The 14,028-nt window shown below is 35.1% G+C and overlaps 1 protein-coding gene across 1 annotated transcript; it reads left to right on the top strand.

Annotated features, from left to right (window-relative positions):
- Positions 1-1,872: 1,872 nt before the first annotated feature.
- LOC112290797 (aspartate aminotransferase, mitochondrial) lies at positions 1,873-6,255 on the top strand. Its single transcript, XM_024537487.3, has 10 exons — positions 1,873-2,200; positions 2,925-3,010; positions 3,213-3,419; positions 3,638-3,743; positions 3,990-4,094; positions 4,276-4,448; positions 4,813-4,972; positions 5,254-5,349; positions 5,529-5,623; positions 5,859-6,255. Exons 1-10 carry the CDS (start codon positions 2,042-2,044, stop codon positions 5,926-5,928), a joined length of 1,257 nt encoding a protein of 418 aa, XP_024393255.1. The 5' UTR covers positions 1,873-2,041; the 3' UTR covers positions 5,929-6,255.
- Positions 6,256-14,028: the final 7,773 nt, after the last annotated feature.

Raw genomic sequence — 14,028 nt, 5'->3', positions numbered from 1 at the left:
AAGACAAAGAACTTATGTCCTAGGGTTGCTCACTTTTGCATGTTGGGTACAGAAGTACATTTACTTACAGTAAAGTTGATGTGCATCTCCCTACTGACTAAAATGTGAATGTTATATGTCTCTTGAGTGCATTCTAAGTGTGTTGCTGTCGTGAACCATGTGATAAAATTAAGTTTGTCATCACTAACATCCGCTCAGAGGATTATGAGGTACTTGCCACCAATACCCAATTAAATGAATAATCTAAGTGAACTTTGGCCATTGCAAAAGCTAAGTATTTAACCTTTCAAAGTTTTTAGTTCATTCTTTCAAGTAGAATACTAACTTTTTTTTTGCAACAGATGAAATGTCTTTAGAGTAATTGGAGATTACGTAAAAACGCTCTGTAAATAAGATTAAAAAATGCTAGAAATTCTTTTTTAGTATTTAAATAGATGTTTGCAGTGTTTTTCAAATAAACAGAATATAAATACAATCAGAATTACATTTCCAATTTCCTACAAAACTAGTACAAGCATCACGTGATGGTATAGTTATTTACAAAGTCGTCTGCATTGACTTCACCGAGATTTTTGAAAAAAAAAACTCAAATATCTTTGTTAAATTAACACTTCTAATGACAATAAAATTGTCATATGTGTGTGTCTCAAAGAGTTGCATAATATTCTTTACAAATTCACAAGTGGTCTTCAAAAAAATTTATCGTAAACAAATTTGATCTAAAATATATCTTTTGAGAATATAACTTGTAATGATCAAAAACATAAACTTTCATTCAAGGTTTTACAAATCGACGAAGAATTCATAAATTCTCAAAAAAATATAGGTTTTGATGATTTTTACAGTTCCAGCACAAAATGTAAATAAATACAAACACACACACATGTGTATTAACTGTTGCATTTTTCTCACTTGTATAATTCGTCACACGTTCCTTTTTGTTTTCCAATTTTGTTTTGTGCAACTGGAAAAAAATAAAATAAAAATAAAATAAAAAAATAGATATCTATAGATATGTATATATATATATATATATATATATATAGATTTATTGACGTGTTCAAGCAAATTTTGCAGTTACTAAAAACTCTTTAAAAACTAGAACCAAAAAAATATTTTCCAACAAAGATAAATTACCAAAAATTCAACAAATTACAGACGGTTAGTAAGTTTTGCCCTCAGTGCCTTCCAGGACAGCATCAATATTCTAACAACAGACGTTACTTGCGCCGTCATCCCCTCAAAATGTCCTTTTATAAGTCAGAGCAAAGTGCTGAAAAGCAAACCTCAGCTGGGCCAGCTAGAAAAGAAGAGTGCAATTTCTGTTTCCCTGCCCATCACAATCCTGCCAGTCATCCAAATGGTGACCGGTGACTGAGATCTTTTAATCCCACCTGCTTTTTCGCCTGATTTATTGTTTGGTATTTGCTTCCAGGCAGGAGTGTGATAAATGCCACTGCAGATAGTTTATTCTCATAACACCTAGTCACGAAGATCTCGAAGGAGCCCAGCCCATATAAAACCCTAATTTTAACCCACCGAAGGGCGAGACAAACGATATGACCCGATTGAGACGAATGTTGAATTTGCGGTGACCCGATCACCGAGTTCGTAGTTTCCACGGGTCTTATCAGGATGGTCGTTGCTGGCAAGCGACGTCACGGGTTCTCGTTCGTCGGGGAAGAGAAATTCTCGTCGACGAGGGTGGGGGGGGGACGATCCTCGTTGTTCTAGAGAACGAGAGCCGACGAACGAAGCCCGTAAGGCTGAGGTCAGGCACCGTCTTGCACCCGGACTGGGACGGCGCCTCAGGAGCGCCTTGCTCTTGTCGTCATCCCCTGCGAGACCCCCTGTTTTCACGAGCCTTCTGCCCCCGCCGTTGCAGGGGTCGCCGTTTTGTTCCGCTCGGCGCCTCTTCCTGCCTGCATTGGGCTTTCTATCGAGCTTTGGATGTTCTTTTGAGCTGCAGTGTTCAGGGGCTTCTCATCGCTCGTCTCGTCTCGCCTGCGTGAGGAAGCTTAGTTGATTGGATTTTGCAAAGATGGCGGGTGCGATGGCCGCTCGGAGCAGCAGGCGCTTCATGAGCACTGCCTCCAAATCGTGGTTCGGGCATGTGCAGCCCGCGCCCAAGGACCCTATCCTGGGCGTCACGGAGGCGTTTCTCGCTGATTCTCACCCGGATAAGATGAACGTCGGCGTTGTATGTGCTTTTCTCAGTTTTTGTGGTTTCACTGCTGTGTGTGTGTGTGTGTGTGTGTTTATGTGTTTGTTTGTTTGTTTGTTTGTTTTTTTGGTGCTACATTTCTTTGGTTCGATCTGTGCGGAGTTTCCTAGCTCGTTGAATGGATTTTAATATTGTTGTAATTTCCCTTGAGAGTCCCTTTGTTTGCGCCGATGATGGATCGTTTGGTTTGATCTAGTAGGTGAAGTATACATAAACTGTGATTGGGTTGCCTGCATCTTAGATTTGTTTCACGGTGAAATGAATGGATGCTAGTGTAGAGCACTGGCAAAATAGTGTACACGTCAGTAGCAATGGAGTTCATGCGCTGAACATTAAATCTGCTTTGTAGTAATTCTTCGGATTTGAGAAGCGGAATATGAATCCCGGTTGCTGTGTATATGTTTGTCTTGTCTCGTTTTCCTTGGATGTACTATTGGATCGATTTTAGATTTGTAGGATCAGAGTAAATCTGGAAGTCTAAATTTTTTCGTCAGCTAAGGAGAATGTTAGGATTTATACCCTTTACAGTGGCTGTGCTCACTTTGAGCATTTCTGCGCGACCTGGAACCTGGGTCTCTCAGAAGAGGTATTTGTTTTGTGGTAGTCGTGGAGGCGTAAATGAATTGTATTTAGGGTTATTGTCGTGGAGATAGGATGATGAACTCTACTTTTAGTGCTCTAAGATGGTGCAACTTGCCAGGGGGCGTACCGTACTGATGAGGGCAAACCATTGGTATTGGAATGCGTGCGTAAAGCTGAAGAAAAGATTGCCGGTTCCAACTTCATGTAAGCCCTCTATCCGAGTTTCATCTGTTACTGTCAGCGAAGTCTAAAACCGCTCCTCTAGATCATTCTAGTCTTACTCCCCATGACCTTCCTGGTATTGCCTCAGGTTTTACTCTGGGGGTTTTCTGAGCTTCAGAGAGCTGTTGCATTTTTCTGTGTTTTTTATGATTACGTTCACTGAAGTTTAATGTTGTTGTAACAGGGAGTACCTTCCCATGGGGGGTGATATCTCTTTCAACAATCATAGCATGAAGTTGGCTTACGGAGAAGATGCTGGCGTATTAGCTGACAAAAGAGTGGCTGCCGTCCAAGCCCTATCAGGAACTGGTGCATGCCGTCTCTTCGCCGACTTCCAAAAGCGATTCATGCCAGAGTCTCAAGTTTTTATCCCCGTTCCAACGTGGTCCAAGTATGCATTTCCTTCATTCTTAACTCACATTTTGTCCTTCCACATCTCACTGCTACCAAGTTTAGGGATTAGTATTGATGCCGTAAATTTGGTTGGTTGAGCTTGTCTGTGCGGTTATTGCACTTTCAAAAAGCTTCTCTTTGCGTAATTCATCTTGTTTCTAAAGTGCTTCTAGTCACAAATTCTGTGGTATTAATACTGTTCATGAGTTGATGCAGCCATCACAACATCTGGAGGGATGCCAACGTTCCTCAGAACACTTTCCGTTACTATGACGCAGCTACCAAGGGCCTCGACTTCAAGGGCCTCATGGAGGATGTGAAGGTTAGTGCTATATACACTGTCATTAATGTCTCATGGCAGTAGATATTTCAGTCGCATGATTGAGGAAGAAGATTCAGGGTAGTTGTCGCTTGTGCTAGCAGAGTTGATGGATACAGTCCTTGATGTACTTTATGCCACGAAGTTTCTGAATCTACTGAAAGATGTGTACCCTATTGTCATTTTATTTCGGGAGGTAATGTATATCCAATATTAGAGAATGTAGTAACCATGCCCTGGATTTTGCAGAAAGCTCCCAATGGTTCAGTTTTCCTATTGCACGCTTGTGCACACAACCCGACTGGTGTAGACCCATCTCCAGAGAACTGGAAGGAGATTTCTGCATTTTTTAAGGTAATCCTGTTCCCGTTCCAGGTTATGTGGTGTGTACTAGTTGCCTGTCGTAGCGAATGCATTTTTTGAGGAGGCTACGACGTATTGCTTAGTTTATGTACGGAAGTCCGACTGTAGTGTTCAATCCCTTAATGCTCTGTTGTTGGAGCTCTAATTTTTCTTTTGGCATGTATGGTTGCAGGAAAAAGGCCATTTCGCCCTTTTTGACATGGCATACCAAGGGTTTGCTTCCGGTGATACGGAAAGGGACGCCCAGGCTATCCGCATTTTCTTGAACGATGGTCATCAAATTGCATGTGCACAGTCTTTCGCAAAGAACATGGGTCTTTATGGCCAGCGTGTTGGATGTCTCAGGTGTGTTATTTATGATTCCTGTTCTGTATGGCTACATGATTCCAAAAATATTTTTTTTAACTATATCAACTAACAAATTAGTAATTTAAGGCTTGTGTCAGAATTTCCTAGATATCTTGTGCTTTTTAGATCCATTCTTTCCCTTAGAAAGAAGTAAGCATTATTGTATTTTTGTATTGTAACAATTCTTCGGGTATTGGATCAGACCGTTGTGTTTGAGCATGTTTAGAAGAACTAGTTGATATGCGCCACTCATGGATGATGGACGGGCGTTTCAGTAGGATGTCCAAACATGGCGAGATTCTCAAAAACAGTCTTATTGTGACCTAAATTCCACCTAACGTTTTGCTTTTTGAATGGCTAGTGTTGTGTGCGACGATCCTCAACAAGCAGTTGCCGTGAAGAGTCAGTTGCAGCTGATTGCTCGCCCTATGTACTCCAACCCTCCCTTGCATGGTGCTTTGCTTGTGTCCACCATTTTGGAGGACCCTGAACTTAAGTCCCTCTGGTACAAAGAAGTTAAGGTAAGCATTTCTTCAGTTTTTGAGATTTCTTGTACTGTTATTTATCGCAGATTTTCTTGCTTATTGCACAAGCGACTCTGTTAGTCATATGCTTGTGTTTTCATAAATTTGTTTCTACTGGTCTGCTGAAGTTGTGTTAACTCACAATGGCGTGCACAGAAGCATAGAAGCCCTTGTCTTGGCATGGTTCCAGATATTTGTTTGCTTTCTGACATATTTTTCTGTCTTCAAAGCGCGATTCATTTAATTTTCCTAAATTAACTAGTTTCTTTTCTTCGCAGGGAATGGCTGACCGTATCATCGGCATGCGTGAGACACTCCGTACCAATCTTGAGAAGGCTGGATCTCAGCACAGCTGGAAGCATATCACTGATCAGGCAAGGTTATCCCGTTTCTAATTATGTCGAACTTCCTTGTGCTTGAGTTCCATATGTGCAACAACTGCGGTATATTGTAGAGGTCTTATGACCTATCAAACTCTTTGTGACTTATTTTATCTTGCGTCATTAATGCCGACGAGATTCCCTTTAAACGTGATGGGGATTCTTCGGCGCAGATTGGTATGTTTTGCTTCAGCGGTTTGAAGCCTGAGCAAGTAGATCGTTTAACGAAGGATTTCCATATCTACCTCACACGCAATGGCCGCATCAGGTACTCATTCAATCTCAACACTAAACAATTGTACGTGAATTTGACACATTAATCTATTAAAGTAATCTAGTAACCGAGTGCAAAGTCGGTTCCTTGGTCTAAAAGGGGAATTATGCTGTCTCAATTTTATTACCTTCAGATATAGAAATGCTCCTTGCTTACACACAAATGCATTTGTTCTGCTCCAAAGCTTCAGCTATTGTTCTGACGTGGTGTGAATGGCGTTGTGTTGCAGTATGGCCGGTATCACTACTTCCAATGTGGAATATCTTGCTAATGCCATCCACGAGGTTTCCAAGAACTAGGAGGTTTCCAAGGACTAGGAGGTTGAGAAAGCTTGAGATTTTCCAAGCCACATTGGTTAGTTACAGAGCGAGGTTTGTGTACCATTCCTTCTTGCATACATGTGCATGAGTTTTTTTTCTCAGTATAGCAAAAGGAATCGACGAGCAGCATTGATAACCATTTTTGGAACTGATCAGAAGAGAGAAATAAGCGCAGGCCTGTTGGAGTCTGGCCCCACACGGGATTCACCCTCCATTTAGTTCTTGGGCTACAAATCTAGAGTAGACCCAATATACATTGTGTTGTTTCTGGAGTGAATATCAGGAAACACTAGTCTTCTTTTGTCAGTGTTGAGTTATTTCGACAAGGTGCCGTTCTCTGGCAAATCACGGACTGCTTGTATTTTGCGCTATGTTTCATGAAATTACTTCTTGGCACTCATCCAGAGCACAGGTCTCTATTAAAAAATACAAGAAAATCTCCCTTAATTGCACACATTCCACATACACTAATAATCTTATTTCTTTCCTTTTGCGTAAAGTTTTCCTAACTATATCACAATTTTTCTTGACATTGTTTGTTGAAAATTTAACGATTTATTTTCTCGCTAGATACTACTTTTAACATATATCTATTCGTTAATATGATATTTACTAGTATTTATAATAATAATAATATTATTATCACCATAACAAAAAAATACATCTCATGGGTATGATGCAATACTTTTACGTATTCATGTTACAATGTGGAAAAAAAAATGTAACTGAGCAAATCTTTTCTATCTCACATACCCTATTGCCAAGTCATCAACCCCAAGATACAATCTTTTGAAAACTGCATGATATTTCCCACCTAGTAATTTACCATCCACTTTTTAATTTTAGTTAACTAAGTAAAATCAGACACTATAATAAATACAGAAAAAATTACAATTCAGAAAATAAAAACAAACAGAAGAAAGGATACAGACTCTGAAGTAGGGGGCAACGGAAGGAAGGAGCTAATGGACGAACGTACTCATCAACGAATAACTGAACGGTTGATTGAACAAGCGAAAATGGTAGAATGCACGAACGAATGAAGTCTCGAACGGAAAGAAGGAGGAGAGAACGAAGCACTGGGTGATCGGGTTCTCTGACCCAAGCGAAGAGCGTGGGCTGGCTCGAGGGGAGTGGGGTGCTACAGCGACCAGCGGATGGAAAGCACGCTCAATCGCGGGTCGATCCGGGTCATCTAGCCCGGGCCTAATGCAGCCTGTCCCCCTACCCGAAAATGGTACCAGGCACCCGCCGTATCTGCGGGTATCAACCCCATCCCACTTCAATAGTGAAAGGCGTGTGCCGGCCTTCTTTACCTACTTTTAACTCACCCTTATTTAGATCAAACGCACGAATCGCGAATATCCGGTGATCAGAGAATATTCTCTTGTTTCAATGTCACGTGACGTGATGACTGCACGTGGAATCTAACGGTCGTGATGTTTCGTTTTGTGATCGATAACTATTCACCAGTCTCCGTCGTGTAAATCTCAGAAGCTTCCTCTAAGCTTTCTGGTGCTGACTTTTGGCTTTTTCTATAGAACTGGGAACTTATCGTTCCCTTCGCTGGGAGCCATCGTGTTCCCGTGTTATCCAACATTGCAAAGCTTTGCTTAAGTTCTCCCTGTGAAGCAGCCAATTGATGCTGGGTGTTCATTGGATTTGCACATAATTTTCGTTGAATTCTGTGACTCCATATGCTTTTTATTTTTTAATAATTAATTTAATAATTAAATATTTATTTTTTATATTTTCATAAAAAAATATTAAAACAATAACAAAGTGGTTCTATGTTTGTGGCCATTGTTGGTGTGTGTAGAATGTTTATAAATCTTACAACCACATCACTTTAAAAAAAAATTAAATTTAAATATTAAAATAAATAAAATTTCTATTTTATTTTCAAACCAATTTATAAGTTTTAAATTACATGCAATCACAAAGTATAATTGAAACAACCAAACTCAAACTAATTCAACTTTTGAATCATTTCAAAGAATTATGACCAATCACACAATGCAATGATTTAATTCAAAAAATGCATCAAAAAATCGAGTTATACTTCATAAGTCGTGTTCAGTGTTGTACATTATACTTGACTTTTCACAAAACTTTGAGTAGCTTATTGTGGCTTTTAAGTTTTAATCTCCAATCAAAATTAGTTTTTCATGCTGTCAAACATTACAGCTTTCTTCATGTTTGATGAACAATATTTTCTCACTATTTTTTCACAGTCCAAAATCCATAAATATTCTTTAATGGATATCTTTAAATCATTTACGAAATAAAATAAAATAAAATATTGCATTCCATGAATCATACATAATGGTTTGAAGGAGGTTAATTTTTTAAAGCATCAGTTTTCTAGAAGAATTACATTGTATGAAATTTATGATATTTTTTAATGAAATTAAATAAATAAAAAATAAATAAAACTATAAAATTATGGTTTCAAATACAAGTATTCAATATAATTGTTTAGTCTGAAAAATTTGGATTTTTTCTTTCTTTCTTTTTTTTCCTTTTTTTTTTTTTTTTTTTTTTTTTTGTTAAATATTCATGTTCATAAAACCAATAATAATAAAAATTCATCCTATCTATAAAGTATCCTTAAAATCATTATCATTTAACACTTAAGTAGTACAATTTTTGTTTGATACTTCTAAAACATAACATATTTTATATTTAAAGAATCTGATTAATACTTGTTATAAGTATCATAAGAGGTTAAGTAAATGTATATAAATATAAAACCAATATTTGTGTATACTTTTCTTTTCATTGTATATGAAATAAATATAGATTATTTTTGAACTTATTATTTTATTTAGGAAGATTAAATATTATGAGGTGATACCTTTCAAAGCAAGAATTAATGTAGTGTTTTTAGTTTTATGCTCTGTATGTTTGTACAAATTCAATGGTCAATGTATGGACAAAAGTCTTTTGTATACTAAATACAAACATCATTAATTTTATACTAAATTTGATATTAGTGTGAATAAATCTATTAAATTATTTTGGCTTTTAAATAACAATATAATTATCTTTTAAATTTTTTCCTTATTTTTTTATTATGTAAAGTAGCTTGTATTTAATTTTTTGAAAACTACCTATTAAATCAAAAATAATCATAAAAAACTTTTTGATAATTTAAGTATATTTTTAATTTAAAAATTAATTAAATTTTTTTAAAATTATGATTTGTTATTTTTATATATGGTATATCAAGAACATAATTATATGTGAATGTATATTTTTTCATATATTGAACATACATGATTAACATAAGTAAATTTTTAGTATCTTAAACAAAAAAATTTAAGCTTTTTTTATACTAATATGTAATAGAATGTTTCATATGTTTAATTTTTAATTAAAGTCATTTAATAATATATATTCAAATAGTTAAAAATATAATTTTGGTTGTAATATATACTTTTTCAACCAAAAAGTATTCCTTAAGACACATCTTTTTGACAGTTCTCTACAAAAAGAATTTCTATCCAATGGAAAAAATATTATATCATCTTTGAGTGTCTTTTTAGTTCCTTTCAGTAATACAAGAGTGTATTAAGGATTTTCATTCCTCAAGAATCATGTCTTTGATAATTCAACAAGAGTGCCAACTTCTTATTTTTTTTCTTGTTTTAGAAGTGAGTGGATTACTCCACTTCTATTGTTGTGTTTTAAAGATTATAGATTATTTTCTTTTAAAGAAACAATCTTGTTTTCTAACATTGATTTTTTCTTTAAAAGAGAGTAGATTACTACTCTTCATGGAAATTTTCATTTGACATTAGAGGTCTTGGATTACCTTCCTCTAATTTATTTTTTAAAATTTTATTGAGTCGTCTATGGAAAGAAAGATTATGGATGCTACTTTAAATGGAAGTGAATAGATTTGCAACTATTGCAAATCTTCACAAGCTTATCAATACTCTAAGAGTAGAGATTTCACATATTTCCAACATGAATCATTGAAGAATTATTCCTATGCCTATGGACAAAGTTTAAAGTCTATATTAAGAAGTTGTGTAATTAAACAAAGTAAGTAGATCAATTTCACAACCAAATCTAGGAAGTTTTGTTTCTACAAATACGATGGGGACTAGGATTAATATGTTCGAGAAGTTTGATGGAACAAGAACAAAATTTTGAAGATCTTTGCAATAAGTTAAGCTCTATCTAAGGTTGCATCCCTTCCAATATCCTGATGGATTAATTCAAGTTGGATTTGTAGGCACACTTCTATGTGAAAGTGCTCTCTTTTAGTTTGTATCTTTAATGGATAAGGATTCATGACTTCTCTATGATTTGAATTCATTTCTAGAAGTATTTATAGCTACATTTGGAGAAAGTGATCGAGAAAGAGTAGCAAAGACCAAGCTCTTATCTTTACAACAAGGATCACAATTAGCCACCATATATGCTGCTGAATTCCAAAACTTTGCTTGCAACGTGGACTGGAATGATAAAGCCCTTATCAATTAATTTTGGTATGGGTTGAAAGACAATAAAAAAGATCTATTATTGATAATGCCAAAAATAAAATCTTTGAAATAATTTATTACTTAAGCCATTGTATGTGACAATAGATTATTTAAAAAACGTCAAGAATAAAGACTCAGCTGGAAAAGAATAAGTCATGTAATGATGGTAGCTCCTAAGTTTTTTGAAACTTATTGTCAACGACATGCATTGGAAAAAGATGCAATAAATCTAAGAAATTGTCACGGACATATACATTTACTTCAATAGTTATTTATATGATTAAGTAGAAGTAGATAAATATAGAATAATTTCATAAAGTCTTTTAAAAAAGCTTCTTAGAAGCTTCATAGATGCAGTTTTGACTTTAGATGTATTTGTAGGTTAGAAACTTGGCCAAAAAGCTAACCATGTATTGGTAGCTTGTGGAACAAGTTATCTCCGTGTAGTAACTTGTGGAACAAGCCAACTACGTGGCACATACATAGATAACTTATCTTGCAAGATAAGACATGTGGCTAACAAAGTCAACACATATTGGAGATCTTGTAGGACATCGCCACATAGCTCTTAGTTAGATAGTATATATGGAAGTAAGAGTGAATCCATATTCATTCTTATCAACGCCTTTCTAATCTTAGTCTTCTTTCAAGTCTTTCTAGTCTTCTTCTATTTGGCAATAGCCATTTTAGTTAATATTAAATCACCTTTTGAGTAACTTTCTAGTTCTCTTCAGTGATAGAAGAGTGTATTGAGGATTTTCTTTCTTCGAGATTCATATCCTCGAGAGTTTGATAAGAGTGCTAAAATATTGTTTTTGTCTTTTTTAGAAGTGAGTGAATTATCCCACTTCTATTGTTGTATTTTGAAGGTTGTGGACTACCCACCTTTAAATAATTTTTTTTATTTTCTAACACTAATCTTTTCCTTAAAGAGAGTAGATTATCCTTCTTTGTAGAATTTATTTTTAGAGGTTGCAGATTACCCTCATCTAATTTAACTTTTGAATTTATTTGAGTTGTCTATGAAAGGAAAGATTTTGGATGCTACTCTCAATGAAAGGGAGAATAGATTTGTAACTATGGTAGATCTTCAAGAACTTGTCAATACTCTAAGCGTAGAAATCTCACGTATTTCCAACGTGAATTATGGAAGTACTATGCTTATGTCTATAGAAGAAGTTCAAAGTCTATGGCAAAAAGTTGTGCAGTTGAAAGAAGGAAGTAGATTAATGTCACAACCAAATCTAGGGAGTTTTGCTTCTACAAGTATGACAGGGATAAGGATTAGTATGCATGAGAAGTTTGATGGAACAAGATCAAAATTTTGAAGATTTTTGCAATAAATCAAGCTCTATCTAAGGTTGCAGCCTTTCCAATATCTTGATGGATTTATCCAAGTCAGATTCATAGGCGCACTACTATCAAAAAGTGCTCTCTCTTGATTTTTATCTTTAATAGAAAAAGATTCACGACTCTTTTATGATTTGAATTCATTCCTAGAAGTGTTTACGGCCACATTTGGAGAAAGTGATTGACAACAAGTAGTAGAGACCAAACTTTTATCCTTATGGCAAGGATCACGATCAACTAATATATATGCTACCAAATACCAAAACCTTGCTTGCGACATGGATTGGAACAACAAAGCACTTATCAACCAATTTTGATATGGATTGAAGGATAGCGTGAAAGATTTGCTATTGACAATGCCAAAAGTAGAATCTTTAGAATAATTTATTATTCAAGCCATTGCATGCAACAATTGTTTATTTGAAAGGTGTCAAGAATAAAGATTTGATTGGAAAAGAACAAGTCAAATAATGGTGGCAGCTCTCAAGTTTTTTGAAACGTATTCATCAAAGTCGAAACCAATATAAATTATTATAATATGTTTTAAACCTCTTACAAAGTAAGAAAAGACTTGACGTTGCCAAAAGGGGTTGTGTTTATATTGTGGAGAAGCTAAGCACATTGCTCAACATTATCCAAAGAAGCAACGCAATTACAAAATGAGGAGCACAATTACCAAAAAAGATAATGTATAAAAAAATGAGTTTTTCTAGCTATAAAGGGACTGTGCCTCTGGAATCATATGCAACACCTAGTAAAGGTCCTATCCTTTCCTCAGACCCCTCACCTTGTTTTATAATAGAAGTATATTTAAGACCTAATAATCACAAAGTCTTTGTTTTGTTAGATTCAAGAGCCTCAACATGTTTTATAGTTGAAGATTTAGCCAAAAATCAAAAAATACCTTTAGTAAAGAAAGTTAAATCCATACATGTAGAAGCCATAGATAGTCATTTGTTTTCTTCTGGAAATGTTATCCATGAAACTATTCCTTTAGATGTAGCAATTAAAGATCATAACAACGTAGTAGTATTTAATGTAATAAAATCTCCCTCTAATCCAATTAGTTCAAGATTATCATGGCTAGAAAAATATAACCCTTAAATAGATTGGATTTCTTGTAATCTTAACTTTCATGATAGTATAATCTAAGATTGCATTTGTAAAGTAGAAGTACGTAAGTTCAGTATGTCCAAACTTTTACCAGTAGGTACAAAAGCTTTCATGCATGTTGCAAAAGAAGGATCATCTTTTGCTATATATGCTACACCCATTTTTAATGGTGAAACAACATTGAGTGGTATTCCTAACTTATATCAAGAATTCCAAGACATTTTTGAAAAAAAGAATACAAATATTTTTTCCAAGCATCTACCTTATGATTGTTTAATTATTCTGCAAGAAAGAGCTCAACCACCATTTTGACCAATCTATAGCTTATTATAGAATGAGTTGGCTACATTAAACAAGTATATTGATGAAAATTTGGCAAAGAACTTGATACGCCATTCTAAATCTCCAGTTGGGGCTCTTATCTTATTTGTGAAGACGAAAGATGGATTTCTACAAATGTATGTGGATTGTCAAGGACTCAACAAGATCACCATCAAAAATAGGTATCCTTTGCCTTTGATTTCAGGACTTCTTGACCAACTCAATCAAGCAAAGATCTATACCAAAATAGATCTACAAGGACCATACAACTTAGTTTGTATCAAAGAAGGAGATGAATAGAAGATTGCTTTTCAAAGTAGGTATGGACATTTTGAATATAATGTCATGCCTTTTGGACTCACGAATACACCAATTTCTTTTCAACATCTTATGAATGATGTTTTTTGTGAATTTTTAGATGATTTTGTTGTTTGCTATTTAGACAACATTCTAATCTATTCTAAGAACATAGAAGAACATGAGCTTTATATTTGTCGAGTGTTACAGAAACTTAGAGATGTAAGATTATATGCCAAGTTGAAAAAGTGTGTATTCCACACTACTCAAGTTGACTTTTTAGGATACATCATTTCCAACGAAGGCCTTATGATGGATTCCAAGAAGGTTCAAACTATCATAAATTAGAAGATTTCAAGAATAATACGAGATGTGCAATACTTTTTGAGCTTTGCTAATTACTATCAAATTTTGATTAAGATTTTTTCTCAAGTTATAACTCGACTTATATATTTGACTTGTAAAGACAAATTTGAGTGGAATAAAGAAGAAGAAGCATCATTTG

Source organism: Physcomitrium patens, chromosome 13 (genome assembly GCF_059467195.1).
Source record: "Physcomitrium patens ecotype Gransden chromosome 13, ASM5946719v1, whole genome shotgun sequence".
In the NCBI taxonomy this organism is placed as follows: domain Eukaryota; kingdom Viridiplantae; phylum Streptophyta; class Bryopsida; order Funariales; family Funariaceae; genus Physcomitrium; species Physcomitrium patens.
This window is presented reverse-complemented; position numbering and strand designations above follow the sequence as displayed.